Source organism: Dermochelys coriacea, chromosome 2 (assembly GCF_009764565.3).
Source record: "Dermochelys coriacea isolate rDerCor1 chromosome 2, rDerCor1.pri.v4, whole genome shotgun sequence".
Taxonomy (NCBI): Eukaryota; Metazoa; Chordata; order Testudines; family Dermochelyidae; genus Dermochelys; species Dermochelys coriacea.
This window is the reverse complement of record NC_050069.1, coordinates 23,029,314-23,049,870: the sequence shown is the minus strand read 5'-3', so window position 1 is coordinate 23,049,870 and position 20,557 is coordinate 23,029,314. Positions and strand designations below refer to the sequence as shown.

At 42.3% G+C, this 20,557-nt stretch overlaps 1 protein-coding gene across 1 annotated transcript in view; it reads right to left on the bottom strand.

The window, feature by feature from the left end:
• Positions 1-482: 482 nt before the first annotated feature.
• The window catches only part of FBXO32 (F-box protein 32), a 35,492-nt gene continuing 15,417 nt past the window's right edge, over positions 483-20,557 (bottom strand). The window contains exons 5-9 of the mRNA XM_038388406.2: positions 16,721-16,814; positions 13,772-13,956; positions 9,352-9,534; positions 7,976-8,119; positions 483-5,932 (exon numbers count right to left, since the gene is read on the bottom strand). Coding sequence (XP_038244334.1) covers positions 5,843-5,932; positions 7,976-8,119; positions 9,352-9,534; positions 13,772-13,956; positions 16,721-16,814 — 696 coding nt within the window. The 3' untranslated portion in view covers positions 483-5,842. The remainder of the gene's footprint in view (positions 5,933-7,975; positions 8,120-9,351; positions 9,535-13,771; positions 13,957-16,720; positions 16,815-20,557) is intronic.

Here is a 20,557-nt window from a genome sequence, read left to right as displayed (position 1 = left end):
TTAAATCCCCATTATCTGATCAGACACCTTTGTTCTGATCATGCAGTCGCAACTTGGGCTAAAGTCCTTTTGATTTCAATTGGAGTTTTCTGATTAAAAGTCTTAAAGGTTCCCAGGACCAGAAGATATATTGCTTATGTAATCCTCCAACTTTGAGTACCAATGTGAAAACTACATAGCTTAGAAGCAGCTGGATACATGTGAATCGTAACTCATTTAGGGTGAAATATGCTCCTTTGCAAGGCCTATGCATCACTTAAGTCCCATTTAACCATTGGCCTTTCGTTGGCCCTTACTGAAGACAATTGCATTAACCTTTTCTTTTGATTTACAAGATAACAGTGGATTTATCCATTCTGGGTATTACCACAGCACCTGTTGCCATGGTATTTAAGCTCTGGATAGACTTGCAGGTGAGTCTTTCAGTTTACATTTGCGAGAAGCCTACTCACTTGAAAGCAACAAACAACTAAATACCAAGGTTCACATTGTTTGAATATTTATTGCAATTCAGTGTCAAAGACAATTTACAAAAATACATCACTGTACCAAACCGCTGTAAAAATCAGAATTGAACATGCAAAGAAAAAAAAAAGTGCAAATAATTTATACAGAAGGATTTTAATCACACAATAATATGAAATAGGAGTCTTAATACACAAGGTATGCTTTTCACTTCATACCTTATCTAGTTACAGCTTTATTTAAAAAAGGAAAAACAAGCTTCCTTTTCACATATAAGCAGGTATTCATTATTACTGTAGATTAGCCCCTAAAACATTAGTGCATTTGCAATTTCTAATTAAAATGTTAACTCTGGAGCTGCCTTGTTGGCACTATATGCAGCCAGTGATAGCCAAAAAGGGCCAGATTATCCTCAGTTACAGCAGCGGGGGTCACCCGGGTGAAAGGGCTATGTGTGCTCTACAGAGTGCCAGAACAGGGGTGTTACTTAGGTATTCAAGCTATTAATATAATGGAGATGGTCAAGAAGAGGAAAGATGTACTGTCATTGGGGCAAGACCCTGCAGAGAGCTGAATGATCCAGAGCAATGAAGTCAATGGAGTGGTGAATACTAATGAGGTGCTGAGTACATTGTAAATTAGGCTCCACTTAGGAACTTCTCAACCTCAGAGACAGCAGGGGGCTAGTCAGTTCAGAAGGAGGGTCTTTTACAAGAGCCATTACATGTAGAAGGAAAGCCTTTATAAAAAGCTAGCTTGTTTGTACACATTACTATGTTAGATGACAAGCAGAACTCCAAATGCTGTTGCAAAACTTTTAAACTGATTATGCATCAAATCCACAGGGAGGGTGTGTTTTTGCCAACAAGCCAGCAAGCAAGACTAGCGTTTTAATATAAAACCATTTTCTGGCAAGGTGCTGATCTGTGAAAAGCAGCAACAGGTTACTAAAAGCCCCCCAAAAGTACATGATGGTTTACTGTAGCGAACAGAAGGTTTAAGCATGAGACATCATCCAAGATTTATTAGCTACTCTACAGTATTTGAAATGTTCCTGGTCTATTTCAGTTGTAGCGACAAATGGCCAAAGAAATGGCTGGGCAGAAAAAGCTAGTTTACTATCTGTGTATGTTCTAGAAGGAGTTGGTTGTATAGCCAAACGGAAATGGGAACACAAACATTAGTCACTACAGGAGTTCAAAACAGGGGGACAGCAATCTTCCCATTTACAGAACGTGGCATGGTGCAATTGAACGTTTACATATGAAGCATGTCTGTAGAGCAGTACAAGTTTCCTAACGATTTTACAAAACAGAAGTAATAATTAAAAAAAACCCCAAAAACAATATAAGCTAAGGTGCACACATTTTATAATCAAACATTAAAATACCAAACCATCATTAGTATAAACTGCTCAGCTTATGTACAACTGAAATTCAGCCTCTTGAAGTGACGGTCACATTCAAATAAAACTCAAATACTCACCTCCTCCAGGAAACTGAAATGCAAAATTCTCCTCTCTTCCTTCCCATGCCCCCTCCACTGTATGGGGTGGTTTTAAAGTATCTGTATTGAGCCATATTCAGCTCTGTTGCACTGGTAAATGTGGAGCAACTCCATTGGCTTCAATGGAATCACTCTGCATTTATGATGCTAAAGGCAGAGCACAGACCTTATTTCATAGTATTGAAACCCTAATGGCAACCAAGGTAAAAGGCCGTTTGGAAAGATCATCACCACCAATGCCATGTTCAAACACAGAAAGCCTGTTTTCAACTTACAATAACTCTACCAGAATTACCCTGAAAATAAAGAGGTCCCTTTTATGCCAGAGTAGCCTTGCACCCTCTTGCCTCAAACCCACAGTTACCACTCAGTTTTCATTCCCCTGTCAGCCCAAGTCAGGCAGATGCAAATAATCTACTTAAATAAAACCGATGCCTTTGTAAGTGGTTAGGCTAAGGTATCTGGGCACAAATGGGTTGTTAAAAAGGAATTGTTTGACTCACTACAATATTTGACAGTAATTAACCATTTTGGGAATAGGAAAGACTCATGAGGAGATCAATATCAGTAACCACTGTAGCAATAAACAATAATATGAGGCAAGTTCTATTTCTTTCTCTAGCAGACTCATTTAATGAGTTATACTCCTTAATAGCATGCATTACGTTTCGTTTCATGCTGTAGGTCTCTGCCTCTGGTAATCACATAAGAGCAGGTTTTCTCGAAACACAATCTGAAAGTGTCAATGTGTAGACAAATGTTTCACTTAAGGTCCACGTAGTGCTTTCAGATCAGAACCTGCACTTTAAACTTCGACTGCTTTTCCAAACATTAGCTAACTGATCCTTATCGCAGTGCCCCACTGTAAGTAGTTATCCCCATTTTACAGACTGGAAATGGAGGCAGGGAGTTTTGCCCAAAACCACAGAAGGAAATGGTTGCACAGCCAGCACTAGAATTCATAAGTTCCTGACTCAGAACCCTGTGCTCAGACTATATCTATTATATATGGAATGGTGAACATGTTGGGCCAGAGTCAATACTTGAGTTAATTCACTTGATGTCAGTTACATAGAAGAGGAACTTGCTCCAATAAATACAATCTAAAATAAAAGAAAAGGAGGACTTGTGGCACCTTAGAGACTAACAAGTTTATTTGAGCATAAGCTTTCGTGAGCTACAGCTCACTTCATCGGGATGCATTCAGTGGATTGTAGCTCACGAAAGCTTATGCTCAAATAAATTTGTTAGTCTAAGGTGCCACAAGTCCTCCTTTTCTTTTTGTGGATACAAACTAATGTGGCTGCTACTCTGAAACCTAAAATAAGTATTTTACAGGTTGAAACACCAATTGCTGGTATGTCAAATTTGACATTGCAAATCACAACTTCTATTTAGGCTGTTTCACTGGAAGTAGATGGGGCAGATGGATGGGGAAGGGGGGGGGAAATCAGACCTCCATGTAGAGGGCACAAAGGTTATTAGGGTACTTTTAACTGCTAGAGAAAGGAACAACATGGATCTTGACACACAACATCACTACTTCAGTCACTTACAAATTACTGCCCTTAACACTCTTCTCTCACCAAGTCAAATTCCAGTCTCATTTATACCCACACAACCTCACTGACATCAACAAGGTTGCATGGGTGTGAATGAGAACAGAAGTTGGCCTCCCTTATTCAATGACACTAACACCCACAACTAAAGTTTCATTTCTCCAGGTTAACTACCTCTGAATCACTTTCCACTCACATGGACATATCTCCTCTCCTCCCTGAGATCTAATTTACTCTTTTGACTCGTGTTTGAGTTGAGAGCAGATGGAGGGAGGGCAAAGTCCCTGTCTTCATTTTATTCCCTTCTCTGCACAAAGCAAAATGATTTTTGATGGGAGTGTCTCTTGCCCTGCCTCTGAAAGAAATTTCTGGAAGAACCAAACCTTCTGCCTTTGGAATGCAACAAATGGCAGTTACTGTCAAAGCATTCTCCTGGATCTCCCCTCACCAGGGCTGCAGTCCCCAGCCCCACTATTCAATCAAAATTACTCAAAGAGCATGCAAAAAGTAATTTAGTTTGCAAAAATGCAAACACTGTTGCAAAAATATATATAAACAGCTGCAGAAAAGTGTTAGAGATCAATTATAAAACCTGTAAAAAAAGGAACAGACTATTTAATAATTAAACTCAAGTAGTTCTTCTGATTTATCCTGAGTATTCCTCTTCCTCACAACTCTTTTGTCCATACCATACAACCTACTAATGTTTGTCTTTCTTAATCACCTTGCTTACGCGCTCTGTGTACAGTGTTGGGAAAGTGCTGTCTGTGAACTCTGCTGTAGAACAACTGCAAGTATTTTTCCTATATAGGCTTTACAAACTTTTATACATGGACTGGAATCTGCCAGATCAAGTTTGTCACATTCATAAGTTATACATAATAAAGGAGATTAGAAGTTTGGCCATTAATTTCAGTGGGACCAAGATTTGTAAGCACTAATTCTCACTGTATCTCTGTTAATCTGGCACTGGCAGGGAGATGGATGAGATAGAAATTATCAGGGATGTCAGGTGATTAGAAATCCTATTTACCCTAAGGACTGACTGTACCCTTATTACACTAGGACTTTATGGCTGGCTTTCCTTGCTGCTTTTCCTGTTCCTTACAGCCGTTACAAACAAATGGTATTTATGTTATGAGCCAGATCCTCAGTGAATGTAAACTGGCACAGTTCCACTGGTCCCAGCGGAGCTTTACCTAGTTAGACCTATCAGGAACCTGGTCCTATGGGGCTGAGTCATCTCTCAGTTACACCAGTTTTGACTTTATTTCAGTGGAGTTACACAGGGTGGAGGGAGTCAGACCCAGTGAACCAGATGCTGATCTCAGACAGGTGTAAATCCAGAGTAATTCCACTGAAATCAATGGAGTTATGAATTTACACTAATGAGATGTTAGCTCTGGCTCCTTATCATTCATCCATCATGCACCTGCTTTAAATACAAATCCTCACCCTTGGTTTGGTTTTTTTTTTTTTTTTGCTTACTCTTTTCTAAAGACAACAAAATTAAAAAAGAGGAGGGATTAAAATCTTAGGTATTTCTAAGGCGCTCATCATCTGGGCATTCAAGCACTGAGTACAGCAAGAAAACTAATTAAAAAAGTAAGCATTAACATAAGAAGTTTGCTTACAGTCATAAACATCATTTCCCTTTAAATCATTGTACAAAGTATAATAGTTCACATTGCATAGTGGGTTATTGTTTCAAAGGTACTCTATTTATTCGAGGTAGAAAATGGCATGGTGTGTTATTTTCAGTTTTAATTAGGATCAAATCCTAGATGTTTTGCATATTTCTGAATGCATCCAATTTTATTTTTCTTTTAACATACAAGTATGATTAAAACTCGTCGCAGGGAATTTTTCCCCATAAATATTTTAAAAATGTCATATTTATAAATATCTGTTGTAAATAAAACCAGATGGAGGAGCAGTTAAACAGTCCTACTCTCATACTTATTTCTTTTCCTTTATTAGAAACTGAAAAAAATAGAGTTTTCAAATGGCCATGGGTCAAATTCAGTTTTAACTTCTAAACAGAAAGAAATTTCTGCCCTGTATCTTGTACTCTGATAATAAAAAGGTGACTTTTTACAACATTGCCTATACATGCCAGTCTTGTTAGAAGTCCATATTTCTTAAACATCAAACAGCGAGCAATTTCACCTTTCGTCTCGAAGATCCTCTTGTTTGCTTGACTCAGGAGCTTCAAACAAACATCGACATTTACACTATTTACAAGTTCAGTGTCCAAGCTGAGCCCTATAAAGTGTCTTGTAAGAATATGATATGCTGTGAAGAACCAGGGTTCAGAATCTGAACAAGTTGATAAAGTCTTGGGGTGAAAGAGAAGTGGAGCAGCTCTCTGGGTTGTTGGCTGTGCAAGGATGATCAGTACCCTGAAAAAAATAATCTGGTTAGAGACTGGCCACAGAACTAGTGTCACAGCTTTAATTGGTGTACAGTGCTCTGTGTGCCACATGCTGCACATCCCATTTGCAAACTGATAGATTAGAGTGCATAGCTGAGAATACTTTAAGGTGAGTGCACAACTGGATGTAAAACTGTACTCAAAGAGTAGTTATCAATGGTTCACTATCAAACTGGGAGGATGTATCTAGTGGGGTCCCACAGCCCAGGGCCACCACGCTCTCTTTGCCCCATGTTACCATGTGTGGAGGGGTGCTCTGTCCTTCTCCCACTGTGCCACCCTCCCCCCCCCGGCATGTTTGACCACTCTCCCTGGCAGCCGAGCCCAGGCAGGAAGTGGGAAGGAGCCACTTCTTATGCAGTTCAAGCTGGCCACTCCGGATCACTGCTCCGTGCAGTGCAGCAGCTGCCTGAGAGAGCCTGGTTGGGGAGGTGGCAGTGGGCCACTCCCTGCCTGTGCCCGGCTTCCGAAGACAAGGACTGAGTGACCCAGAAACGTGCTGTGGGGTGGGAAGAGGAGGTTCTGGCTCACTCAGCCCCTGTCCCTGGCACCCAGGCCTGGGTGGGAAGTCGCCCCCCTCTGCCTCCCCAGACGGGCTCTCTCAGGCAGCTGCTGCGCTGCATGGAGCAGTGACCCAAAGTGGCTGATCCCGCCCCCTCCGCTCCCCACCCAGACTCAGCTGCCAGGGATTGGGGCTGAGCATGCTGGGGGGCAGGTGCAGCAGGAAGATAGTGTCTCTCCCTAGCAGGCCCATCTGGGAGGCAGTTGACTCCGCATGCCCCCCATGCGTTGCCTCTGCTGGGGGTCATAGTGGATCACAAATTGAATATGAGCCATCAATGTGATGTTCATACAAAAACGGCTCAAAATCTGTATCTAAGACATGGGAGTTAGTTATTCCACTTGGCACTGGTGAGGCCTCAGCTGGAGTACTGTGTCCAATTCTGGTTGCCACACACGAGGAAAGACATGGACAAACTGGAGAGAGTCCAGACAAGAGCAACAAAAATGGTAATGGGTTTAAAAAAAAAAAATCTGACCTATGAAGTAAACAAAAAAAAAAAAAAAAAAAACAAACAAAAAACAAAAAAAACGCACAACCCTGGGTAGGTTTAGTCTTGAAAAAAAGACGACTGGGAGGTGGGAGGGAAAAGGACAGACAGGAAAACAGTCTTCAAATATGTTAAGGACTGTGATCAGTTGTTCTCCATGAAGGAAGGACAAGAAGTAATCAGCTTAATATTCAGCAAGGGAGATTTAGGTTAGATATGAGGGAGAAGTTTCTAACTATAAGGACAGTTAAGCTCTGGAATAGGCTACCAAGAGAGGTTGTGGAATTCCCATCTTAAAAACCTCCAATGAACAGGTGAGACAAATGCCTGTCAGGGATGGTCTAGGTTTACTTGGTCCTGCCTCAGCACAAGGGGGTGGACTAGATGAGCTCTTCAGATTCCTTCCAGTTCTAGTCTTTATAGGAGTCTATAACAAATGTTATACTCTCCTTTGGCAATGAGCAGGTCAAGGCTGGGCTTTAGATTTCAGGGACAGTTATCAATTCAAGGGAGAAGGGTGACAAGGATTCAAATTCACTCTCCCACTCATCTCCAAGGGACAGAGATCCGATTTGGCTGTCAGTTAAATTTGTGTCAGAGCAGAGTAACTCTGAGGTCAATGGAGTTATTTCAGATTTACACCAGTGCAGTGGACAGCAGAATTTGGCCCAGGTTTCAGTAAATGCCTCAAATTTGCTGTGACACTTCAGGAGCCCTCTTCTCCCATAACAGGGTGAGAAAGTCCCACTAGATCCTATGGGGGAAAAGATAAGGCCCCAGAGAGTAACGAAAATGTGAAGGAACTTGAATTGAGAGCAAGCAAGCTTTAAGTGGTGTTGGACTGATTTTTGGAGGAGGTCAGCACTTGCAACTCTTGTTAACTTGAATTAGAGTTGTGGGCATTCAGCACTTCTGAGAAATCAGGCCCTCAATCAATTCTACCAGCAAAATACCCATACCTTCCAGGAAAGGATGTGACAATGTCTGCAGAGCTGCAGCGTGTCTCCATACTGTTCTTTCCTCGGGTAACACCTTATAAGTTTAAAGTACATCTTCTTCCAATCCAGCAACCCCTTCTCAGATAAGATTATCCGTTTACGAATCTAAAAATCAGAGTTAGAGTGGACTGAGTGTACGTGAGGGCTTAGTTTTGTTTGCAATATCACTTCAAGACCTTCCTCCTCCTGCACATAGTAGCCAGCATGTAATTCTTGCTGATTGCCACATGATCTCATCTGTAGTGGCAAGAGAATCTGTTCTGAGCCTCTCCACATTAACAGTCTCCTTATTCTAAATACAATACACAATATCAATACTAGAGACCAATCTTATCTTTTACACAGATTCCTTCCTGTTGCACATTGGAGCCATTGTATAGCAAGGTCTTCACCATGATTCAGAAACTCTAAAAATGACTGTCGGGATAACAAACTTTATCCCATGTAGTGGTTTCAGGAATTAAACTGCATTTCTTTTCTGCACAGATATATCTTTAAACCTGGAGTTGCGATATTTGCTTGCGAGACATTCACTTTTAGGACATTGTCATTAGTGGTGATCAGATTTGGATCTATTTGTCACACCATGTGACATATAGTCAATATAGGAAAAAAATATCTCCCTAGAATCCAGGGCCAGAACTTCAGACGACGTAAATCTGTGTAGGTTTGCTGACATCACTGGAACAATGCCAATTCACACCAGCTGAAGATCTGGTCCCCCAGTTTGTGTGTGTATATTTAGTGCTTATGAATGGTACCAGACTGGCAGCCCTAGAGACTGAAAACCTTTACCCTCAAAACAGATACAATATAGCAACAGGTTAGCTTCCCACCAGTGGTTAGCAACTCAGATTGGGAGGGATCTTCCCACTAAAGGGCAAGAGAGGATAGTTCATGGTCCAGTCAATCTTTGGCCACTCCATGGAGACTGTCAGCAATGCTGCCAGTTGTGATGATGGTTGTTTGATGTGGGCAGTTACTGTTGGGAACTACACAGACACAGAACTCCCTAAACCTATTGTACAAGTAGCAGTGGTACCATCCTCGGCCACGTGGGTTGACTAGCAGCCTAGATTGGAGGAGGTGTGTGTGCGCATGTTATTGATGTTACAGCCTTCTATTTCAGGCACCAGTATTGTGGCATTTACAACACTATCAGAACTTCCCCTCAGGGACAACCTTTATCACCATTGTCTTGTCAGCCCATTTTCGGGACTCACAGCATGCTCCTCAGAACCAAGAAGCAGTCAAACAAGGAAGATCTGTCTATGTGTATTCAATCACAAATGGGTTACAACAGGAGACTGATTGAGGTTTAACTTTCATCCCATTACCTGTCTGTCTGTGAAATGGTATTGGCAGAGCTTTTTCCACAGCAGCCGGTCCTCACTGAGCACTTGCAGTTCAGGGGCCACTTGCCCAAGGCTGACAAGGTCTCTCCCATCAGTTAGCCGTTGCATGATGTTTAATTGTAAACACAATGGCAGGTCTGTAAAGGTCATTCCTTTAAAGGCAGGCTGGAAAAAGTGTGTAAGAGCTCAGTTATGAAAAGCAGGCAATGTACTACTTGCTAAATATTTTATATACACAAGATACAGTGACACTGGATAATTTCCCATCCAGGGGACAGATCAGTTTCCCTAGGAGATCCTATGATGGATTGTGGTGTTGTTGAGCCATTATTTCCACTGTGAAAAGTACTCATATCCACTGTTTACTGTGGCAGAGCAACAATTGTGATGTGCTATCAAATGTTAACTGCACAGTTTACTCCCCTTGCCACTGGAGGGGAGGTTTAGAGTGCCAAAGCTCCACTATATGGACCAGGGCATTACAGTCTCTGTAGGTCACTTCAGATAACTGGAGGGGCAATACTGTTCCGTAGCAGGTTAAACCTCCAGTCTATATAGTTTAAGTCCCTTGGAAATTTCATGTTCTACTAAGACAATTGTTTTACTTTGCAGGGTCGCATGATCCTTATATTAACCAATTAAGAGATGTTCACTAGTAATGGTACCAATCAAGTACAATCGTTTCCCTATAATCGTTTCCTACGACATTGCTGGCAATGCTACCTGTTACCCAGGAAATATTTAAAGAATATTTTTTTTTAAAAAAATTGTTTCCTACAGAGAATACTTCTAGGACCGTGTCTACATTGTGGATTTGCCTCAATTACAGTCATCATTGCCTAGGAACCAGTTTAGCTACACCAATGCAAATCCCTGGTCTAGGCCAGTGGTTCCCAAACTTGTTCCGTCGCTTGTGCGGGGAAAGCCCCTGGCGGGCCGGGGCACAGTAAGCAGTGGCCAGCACATCCCTCAGCCCGCGCCACTTCCAGCAGCTCCCCTTAGCCTGGAGCAGCGAACCGCAGCCACTGGGAGCCGTGATTGGCCGAACCTGCGGACGTGGCAGGTAAACAAACCGCCCCGGCCCGCCAGGGGCTTTCCCTGAACAAGCGGCGGAACAAGTTTGGGAACCACTGGTCTAGACAATGAAAGTCACTATCTCTATCAGTGGCCCTTACTGCTGGGCTCCATACAGTGGCTCTGTCGGTCACGCTAGAGGTTTGCACCTGTGCAGCTACCTTAGTAACAGGATACAGGCTGTTGAATTCAGGGAAAATCCCCAGTGCCATCAAGACCCCAAGAACCAGAAAATGGGCTCCAACTGCTACACTAGTGCCCACTCCTTACTCATGCGAGTAAAGGTTTGCAGGCTTGGGCTCCAACAGTGAAACAATGTTAAGAGTCTCAAATAAATGTGCCAAGTCTTTAGTTGCCCTTCCCCGTGATGCCTCTATTTTAAGTTGCGGTCACACCACCCTCCATGCAACTGCCAGGCCAGCTAACTGTTTAAAACAAAATAAAAAGTGCTGATCAGCTGAGGAAAATTGTGTGGGACTATTTTTAAAATACGATCCCATCTCCAGCGTTTGGATGGTGTCGAGCAATTCAAAGACGTAATATAAATATTTATTGAAACACAAAAGTTCCCACTTCGTAACCCTTCAGTAAGCCACAGTTATTAGTCTATGACAGGGCCCAGTTTACTCTGCAACTTCATAGCAGCAGCGTATGGTGCACAGCCCATCCATTGCGACAAAACTCTGCTAATCTTTCCTTAATCATTAATTTTCTAGCTCTTCTGGTCTCCAAGAACACCATAAACAGACACGACTGCGTCTGCCAGTACCCTGCAGCAATAACTCCAAAAGGAGTGAACAATCCCACTCATCTCAGCGGACTCTAAACTCTAAGGGTGATAATTTAGGATAATTACTGTTAACTATTTTGCTGCTGGTCATTGTAATAGGGACATCTAGCCAATATTCTTATCCCAGAATTCCAAGCAGCCTCCCACATACCGCCCCCAAACCTAAACAGTTTCTTACTCAACTTCCCTCCGACAACTTCTACCACGCAGTTTGACATCCTCAATACAAAACTCTGAAGCACACTACAAATTAAAAATGTAAGTGCATTGCATAACTAAATTCCATATGGAATTATAGAACACAAAGCATACTGTAAAGATTGCATCATTCATGGATTTCAATTAAATTTAAAAAACAGCAAGGTTTTTATTGACCTAGAGTTGGTGCAACAGTCTCCAGTCTGCTCCATGGGGGGAGTGACAGAATCTCTATCCCAGGTTGCAGAATTTAGGTCAAGTTTTCTGTGGATAACACAGAAGTCTTGTATATAATTTACTAGTGCCCTCAAATTCCATTCACTAATAAAGCTGCACTTTTTACAAATGAAATGCCCATGTAAGTCAACAGGAGTAAAATGTGCAGGACTAGGCTCAAATGCCTTAAATTTAATAAAACACCTGTGCAACTTACTGATGAAGTCCATGTGACTCAAGCACATTCTTCAGGGTTTTGCTGAATCAGGGCCAAAGACTTATCTGCTACATTTCAAACATTTAAGAACCCACTCTAGATCAGACGAGTCCTGTGTTAACTTTCATTTTCTTGACAGGATTTTTTTTTTAAGCTAGTAAATACTACACATGCTCAGTATATATTTTTCAAGCTTTAGACTCCTTGGCAGTTAAGACATTTTTTCTCCTTCTGAAATACCAAAAGCATTTGATCCACTTGCAGTAAGTGACCAACTGCCTGTAATAATGCTCTCCCCCCCGCCCCTTTAAACACAGCTGCTTTTGATCAAGCTTGACAAGAAATCATCTTCAGTGGTGTGAAAATTACATTTTTTACAAGCTCTACAGCTTGAGCCATTAAACAATTTTGTAAAAGAAAGATCAGGCAACCACAATTAGGCCAATAAGTAAATAAATGTATGTAACACATTCACGCACACACACTTCAGTTCCCAAGTGGTGCTATGATAGAATCTTGACTAGGATTGATAGATTTTTGAACTGGTCTTCAGAATTTTCTATACTGGCCCGGTGCTGAGATAAAATAGTTTTAACTATTGAGTCAAGCACCTGGATCCTGATCTTGCAGTGAGCTCTGTGCAAGCAGAGCCCTGCACCCTCAAGAAGCCCCATGCACAGGTGCCAGCTTCCTCTGGGCCCCGAGGGTGCTCAACCCCCCACCCTGGGCCCCACCTGACCCCTTATCCCAAGCCCTCTGCCCTGCCTCGTCCTGCCCAGTTTCTCCCCCTCCATGCCTCCTGCACTCCAAGGAAGAGCTGATCACAGCAGGTGCTAAGCATCCACTAATTTTTTTTTTGTGTGTGTCCGAGCCCTGGAGCACCCATGGAGTCGGCACCTATGGTCCTATGGAAGTCAGTGAGTGTTTGGTGGCATAGAGATAATTGCAAGATTGGGGCTGTAGGGCAGAGTCCAGAGAAGCCTCCTTTCCCAATTGTCCCTTAACTTCCTTCTCCCACCACAAGGTCCTTGTACTGCAGCTACTCTCCTTCAGGGTTCCCTAGATAGTGCTTACCCTGCACACATTTTGAAATTACTCAGGCAAGCACAAGCCTATTAGCGGCAGCCAAGCACGATGCTTCTTTAGCAGCCTATTGAGGAAAAATTTGTTTTTCCAATTAATTTAGGCCCATGTCCCGGTGTCAAAGGTCAATGGGAATTTTGCAATTAACTTCAATGTGAGAGTGGGATTATGGGCAACAGTGGAAATTAAAGTCCAGTACTGAGTCACAAACAAGATAATACCAGTACAAGTGATATTTGAGTCTCATCATTTTGCCTTAGCCCGGACTCTGACCCTCTGTTGAGACTGCAAGTATAGTGGAAATTTTTGCAACATGAGCATCTATCCAAAAGGAATTGAAGTGAGACCAGACTCCACTCACACAGGATTTAATGACCATTTAGAGGCCTAACTGGTTTTGGTACTACTAACAGCAGGCCTGACTGTGGAGTCAGTGGGTGATTTGAGTACACAAGTAATTCAGGACTGGGCCCTTGAAGATGCCAGGCTTCATCATGGCGGTCAGCTTTTCTAAATGAAGCTGTTTTTAGAGAAACTTGCAATGTTAGGCCTGTAACTCCGAAAAACATTTTGTATCTTGGTTTAATTTTCCACTTGGACGTCAGAATAAAAGTAATAATTAAAAAAAGCCTCCCCTCATCTAATCCAATTGAATTCAAATCTTAATCCAAATTTTCTCCACCAGCAGGCTCTGGTCTGTGTGAAGTCTAGGAATGCTCATTATGATCCAATTACACAGGCGGGAGCTGCAGCTGCATGATAAGGTTGCATGAAAGAGCCAATGTATCATTTGCCTCTAAGTGAGGGCCTGGATTCTTGCTTACTCTTGTGATTTGGATGCTGTTCAGTTGCTTTTGCCAGTGAAGAATAGTCTCCATTCTGTGTACCCACATGTTGATGTTTCCAACCAGAACAGACTTGCCAACCCTTTGCACCAGGGTGCACAGCGATGTGTAAAGAGACTGCAGCAATTCCCTTATTAGCCTGATGTTCTGCTGATCTTCAAGGACTTTGGAGGCAGAGAGAAGAGGAAAAAATATTTTAAAAAAAAGGGACTATAATGTTTAAATACATTCTCAGTAGCTATTTTCTTCTGCAGGCTTTGTAAGAATCGCTCTCTAAGATCTTAGGCCAAAAGGTATCAAATCTCCAACCATGGGGGGAAGGAGGGGGTAGAGAAGGACTGCTTTGTCTGGACAGGACAGGTTATCAGATAGGAAACATTTGTCAGAGATGTCCCCTAATAACTGTACCAGAGATTGTCCCTCAGCCCAATGTTCCCTCTAATTTTTTACATATGGAGGCGATGTGTGGCGGGGTGGGGCCCACAGGTTCAGAGTGTGGGAGTGGGCTCAGGGCTGTGGCAGAGAATTGGGGTGTAGGGGGTGAGGGCTCTGGCTGGGGGGTGTGGGCTCTGGGAATGAGGGGTTTGGAGCGTGAGAGGGGGCTCAGGGCTGGGGCAGAAGGTTGGGATGCGGGCTTGGGCTGGGGGGTGAGGCTAGGAATGAGGAGTTTGGGGTGAGGGAGGGGGCTCAGGGCTAGGGCAGAGGGTTGGGGGGGTGAGGGCTAAGGCTGGGGGTGTGGGGTGCAGGCTTCCCCTAGTCTGTGGCACACGAGAGGGAGAGGGAGGGAGAGAGAGAGAGAAGACTCTGCCCAGCCCTCTCCCCTGGCTGCGGCAGCTCCAAGGCTGGGACCAGGGGAGAGGCACCTCTCCCTACCTGTGCGGCCCTTGATAGCTTGCTGCGTAGCCCCACAGCTTAGAGGGAACTTCGCTGAGAAAAGATGTTTGGCCTTTCTACAGTGCTTCTAACTAGGAACACTGGCCAGCTTGTCCCCCTTAGATTGGTGCATGGAGGAGGCCTTCCATACGCAGCCTTTGTCCTGCTTCCAACCAGTGCAGGTGTTAACAGGGACTCAGCCACCTTTATAACTCTTCTTGCCCCACCCTCCTATTCCTGCAAGGGTGCTCTGAAGGTCCAGGGTCCACACAAGGAGAGGGGATGGAGATTGGGTTGACCAGGGAAGGGGGAACTCCCAAAACACACATACACTGAATACACTGTGACCCCCCAGAGATTCCCAGGAAAAAAAAGTAGCATTGACCCTGAAGCACTCCTTTGCCTTGATGGGCAGCCATGGCCAGTGGGAACCCTTGGTGGTGGTACAGCTGCTAGGAAGCCTTGAAAGTGACTAGGGCCTACCGTTAGAAAGGAAGCATAGGGCCTTTATGCAGCCAGCCTTGGCCTCCTGCAGTTCCTCTCCAGTCTGCCAGCTTTGGGGGCAGGACCAAACAGCCTTCCCTACAGCCAGGGGTGTGAGGGACCCTGATCTTCCTCCCAATAGGATGATGGAGAGGATACTCCAGTCCGAATTCTGTGCCGATGCGGGGGTGCAGAATTCATATGGCCCACATATTTCTGTGCCCCCACGCAGAAAACCACAAAAGAAATCTGTGGGGGGACACACATCTGTTCCGTGGCAGCCCATCTGTTCCAGCATGCCTGGAGCAGCTTCAGATGCAAATCACTGTGGGGGGCTGGGCCTGCATGCCTGCCGGGGAGACACTGATTACCATCAGGGGGCAGAGCTGGCCAACAAGTGTGAGAGACTCTGTCCTTCTCTCTTGATACTGTGGCTTGAGGGGCGTGGAGGAGGGTTTATTATGCAGGAGGAAGGCTGTGTCCCCAAGGCAGACGTGTAGCAGCCTCCCTGCCTAGTAAAGTGTAAATTTCTTGAGAATTGAAAAAACTTAATTAAATATCAGTATCATGTCATTGAAAATTGTTTTTAAGTTAAAGAAAATAGCTTTTGTATTTAAAAAAAACCAAACAAACACATTTTGTTAATGTTTCAGTTGATGGTTAATTGATCTCATTTTCTGAGGCAGAAATGGAGCAACCTGTCTGCATAGTAACATTGTTGATTGTTCTACTGTTAGTTAACTGTTCCCATTCTCAGTCAATTCCCCAGGAGCATAAAAACCTGTAAAAGTTTTAAGGCCCCTACATTGCCAGAGTGATGTAAAGCCTTATAAATGACAGCAAGGGAATCAGCTAGAAAGATCTATGCGCTGTCTCTTTTTTCATATGTCGAAGTGGCACAATGAGGTTAGATTTTTACTTACCCATTTAAAAAAAACCAACAACTTTTGAGGGCAAATAAAACATTTACCAAGCAGTCAATAAAATGTCAGGACAATCAGAACCAAGCATTCCCAAAGTACCCAGCTAGGTCCAGGACAATGATTAGCAAAACTGTATGACTTTCATGTGTGAAAGTCTGAGTAATTTAAAATGACAGTCTACTTTTTTTTTTATTTCTTCCTGTTTGGTGTTCTGTAATGTAATTTAAATGAAAATCCAGGATTATAACTGGAATGCAGGGTATTAGTTACCAACTTTCATGTGTTTAGGAAATGCTGAATAGTTATTGGGACTTTTTTTCTATATCGTAGTTTAAATAACTTATCAAAACAATTGAAACTGGTGGGATTATATGGCATTATTTTGACAAATAGAATTTGCAGAATTTTTAATTTTTTGGCACAGAATTCCCCCAGGAGTAAGAGGCGGAAGATTTTCCACAAGGGGGATCCGCTAAAATCTCTATTCAAACCCCCTCCTGCCCTGAGAATCCCTTTCCAGAACAGAGGAAAATGGACCAGCCTACTGGTTTGTCTTCATGCCCCTCCTTGCAAAAAAGTCTTGCACACTGATCAACATGGACATGGTGATCATTAGACACACAGGATACAAACCATGATTGTTTTTTACCTTTCTGCACCACTTTTTCCAAAATGTTCATGAAGTTTTTCTGGGCAATTCCACTCAGCGATGTTAGCTGAGACTTTGCTATCAGCTCCAACAGCTGTGGATAAAAATAGAAGTTGCCAGCTAGAGTACAGAGATATTTTTCTAATCTTGACTTCTAGTCACATGACACAGCAAAACAGTTCAGATACTTGTTTACTGCTGGAATAAAGAGGGCATGCAGAACCACAAAGAAGACTGATCCAAGGGGTTAAAAAAAAGACATAAATTAAGCACATAGTGGAGGAAAACAGGCTGTTATTTAAACTGCTTTCTTTAAAATGAAAGATCGCTTCATGGTTCAAAGGTGTAGGGAAGCCACAAATTACTGTTCAGACTGACAGACAATGACTATTCATACTGAAAGAACAATGGTAGTCAATGTCTTTCACTAGTACATAAACAGATAGGGTGATAAGAGAACAAAAAGCAGAGACTCATGTTTGAGAGAATCTTATTTATAAGACTAATCCTACAATTTATGTATAATAATCCAATTCACTCTTTTGTTATATGTGTTTTATATTGGAGTTTTCATTAAGAGGAAAGATTAAGAATCATGCTTAAAAAAAAAAAAAAGAAAAAAGACAAACCAAGGTTCCTTCATTTTTATTGTTTGTTACTAGATCTGAAAAAATGTAAACAATTTAGTTCACTTTTCCCTATTTATGCTGTTTGGTTTACTGTCTAACTCGCCAATGGATACTGGCTCAGTTTCCCTTTTGATTAAGATGCACTCCAAGTCAGTGTGACTTTCTGGTTCCCATATACTCATTCAGTGCTGCAGTGTTTGGGTTGCAATTGCTGAAGATGTTCCTCATTTTTTTATTTTTCTAATTCCAGGAGAAAAATAGTTTTATAGGAAGCTTTTCTGTTGGCTTTAGGATTTGTAAAATTGTGGGCCAACTTTAAGCCTTTTTACAAAATACACACTTTCTACATACCATTCCACTTACTTAGATTCCTTTCTAAATTAGAACTGAGTAAGAAAACCTTTATCTTACAATCAATCTACACATATCATCACAGGGCTAGCCAATTTATCTATTATCATCAGCGATTATGCTATCTCATTGCTGGCAAAAAGGATGAGTGCAGAGAAGTTGCAATTCCTTATGTCAAATAGCTAAGATGGTTACTGACAAGAGTTGCTAAATCTTGAGTTGAATTGTTTGCCTAGCTAGAAGAATGACAAGAATGTAGCCATAAAATTATTGGTACTTTGCCATAAACCATGAGCTCATAGGGCTATGATTGCAACCATTTGCCCATTTTACTCAGCTCTGTTACCAGCATGTGACTGTCACCTAGAAGCTGCAAAGTGCCCCAAGTAACTGGTCTCCTCTTCCATTTATCTTCCAGGCCAACTTTAAACGTCAGATGCTTTCTGAGTTTACTTTCTATTAATATCTTAAATCTCACATGACTGGTATAAAGCAAGAGGAAAGAAAAAAAAAAAAAAAACCTCCACACAGTCTCACATTTTTCATGGAGGGTAGTCTGCCTTCTATCATGACTCATCATTTGGGGGTGGGGAGAAAATATGCAAAAATAGTCTTGTGAGGTAATATTTAGTACATATATTGTAACAAAATTCTATGGTGGCTCTCACCTAAACAGGAGGGTCTGGTTACATGCTCTGAAGCATAAATTAATTAGCAAGATGTTGGAAATATTTTTAAGTTTTCTCAAGATTTCTTAAAACAATGGATGTACGAACAAGAATGCCATTGCCCCAAAATAGCCTTAGTAATAATCTCCTAGTACTGAACAGTTTAACCTTGTGACCTTCAATTATCATGATCAACTTGCCAGACTCCATTTGTCCACACAGTAATGTGAGCACCCAGATCAGCTTCTTTGGATTTCTTTATGCATATACAAATTATGTCCCCAGTTTGTAATGTTCTAGAACTCCCAAACAGGACAGTTTCCTCAAGATTATATGTAAGCAAAACTGTGCCAATATTCAAAAATATGTTCAAAATCAGTTGTCTTTGCACAGGTGAAAAGCACCAAGTGGTGGAATATCATAAAAAAAAAATTAAGAAATTGTGGCTGATTTTTCAAATTAAAATAAAAGTTAGATTCTTTGTGATACCAACATTTTGTGCTTTGCCTAATTTTTTTATTTAATTTCCTATATACCAATCAAGATGAATTAGAGTCCATTCCTTTCACTATGTTTATCAAGGGTCAATTACATTTAGAAAGTCAATTAGCACAGCTATAGTGTACCACCTTTTCAACAGCAAAAAACAAAGGATGAAATTCTATCTGAATACCATGTCATGACTACCTTCTGGGTATTGCTTTCCATAGCAAACTGCTATGCCAAGAATGAACAGCAAACACACAAAAAAGACCAAACAAAAACAAACCCCAGATGTGTGAACAAAAACTAGTTTTCTTATCCAGTATAATGATTTGTGTACCAGGGCAGTAATAAAGGTGCATGTAGAAGGTCTGCTCACAGTTACTCCAGTCATTCCTTCAAAGCCAATGGTGTTATTCCAGATTGGAAAAAACAAAACAAAAACTAACACCTAAAATGTCTTTGAGTGATGGATTGTGCAAACTGTAAAGCAAACAAAGAGACTAGAGCACTCTGAATAATGCCTGGTGGAATAAGGAGTTATTAGACCTGCTAGCATTTTGTAACTGTATATGTGGCAGTGTTAATTCCAGACCATGCTCCAGTAACACTGTTTGAAGACAGATGGTAGGGAGTGCAGGGGGAAAGAGGTTACTAACAGCAATGTTAGGGCCTGATTCTCTGCGATGCTGAGTACCTGCAGCTCCCATTGATTTTAACTGGAGTTGTGAGTGTTCAGCACTTCTGAAAAACAGGTTCTCAGGACCAAATCCTAAAAGACAACACTAAACACCTACAATTCCTGTTGACTTCAGACTCCTAGTGATAGGGGAGGGGGAAGAGAGGCTTGGTGACTCCCCTGCTCCCCCAGTCCAATGTCTCCAGGGAGAGCCCTCTGGCCTCTTTGACCCATTCTGACCCTTTTTACTTGAGGGGATTGTGGAGGGTAAAAGGGTAAATGAGAAGCTGCAGGTAGCTCCACACTCCCTAATCTCCCTAGTCTAGGATTTTCTGAGTAGGTGGCAGGAGAGTAACTGTCCTGTAGCAGCACAACAAGATACTTCAGCGTTCCTCGGCTATTAGGTGGCGGAGAAAGAAGTTACTCCAGCCCAATAAGCCCTGAGCTCCAACCAGAAAATCCCAGACTGGAGTGTTTAAAAGGGAGCAGGCCAGCTTGCTGCTGCCTCCTGAAGACCTGAAGAGTGGAAAGACTACAGGGTCTCCTTCCACAAGGAACAGCAAAGGCTGAATGTGTGAAGGGCCACAAGTGAAGAGACTTGTGGGTTGGGACTGGGAACGAAATGTGCTCCAAGGGTGAAGCCCGGCAACTTTTGGTTTCAGACAAATGAAAAAAAAGGGCTGCCCAGGACTAGTCAAACCTTACTTTGGGACTCCTATTAAAGCCATTTGGCATATGCCAGAATACAAACCACAGCATCAGCAATTGACATGCGAGAACAGAATAGCTACTTTTGGAGCAGTTTTAGTTTCCTGTAGTGATGTATATGCACTAGTGCCATACTGTAAAACACTGCTTAGCTAGACCTCCTAAAACCTTTGCTGCTGAATTGCACAGATAAGTGAACTGAACTCATTAAAAGCACAGTTTTCATGAACTACGTATGCATTACGTGGTTCTTAAAGGGCAGCTTTCTGGGGTTATAGAGGTGTGAAAACATGTCAAACTAAAAAAAGTCAGAGTGCAA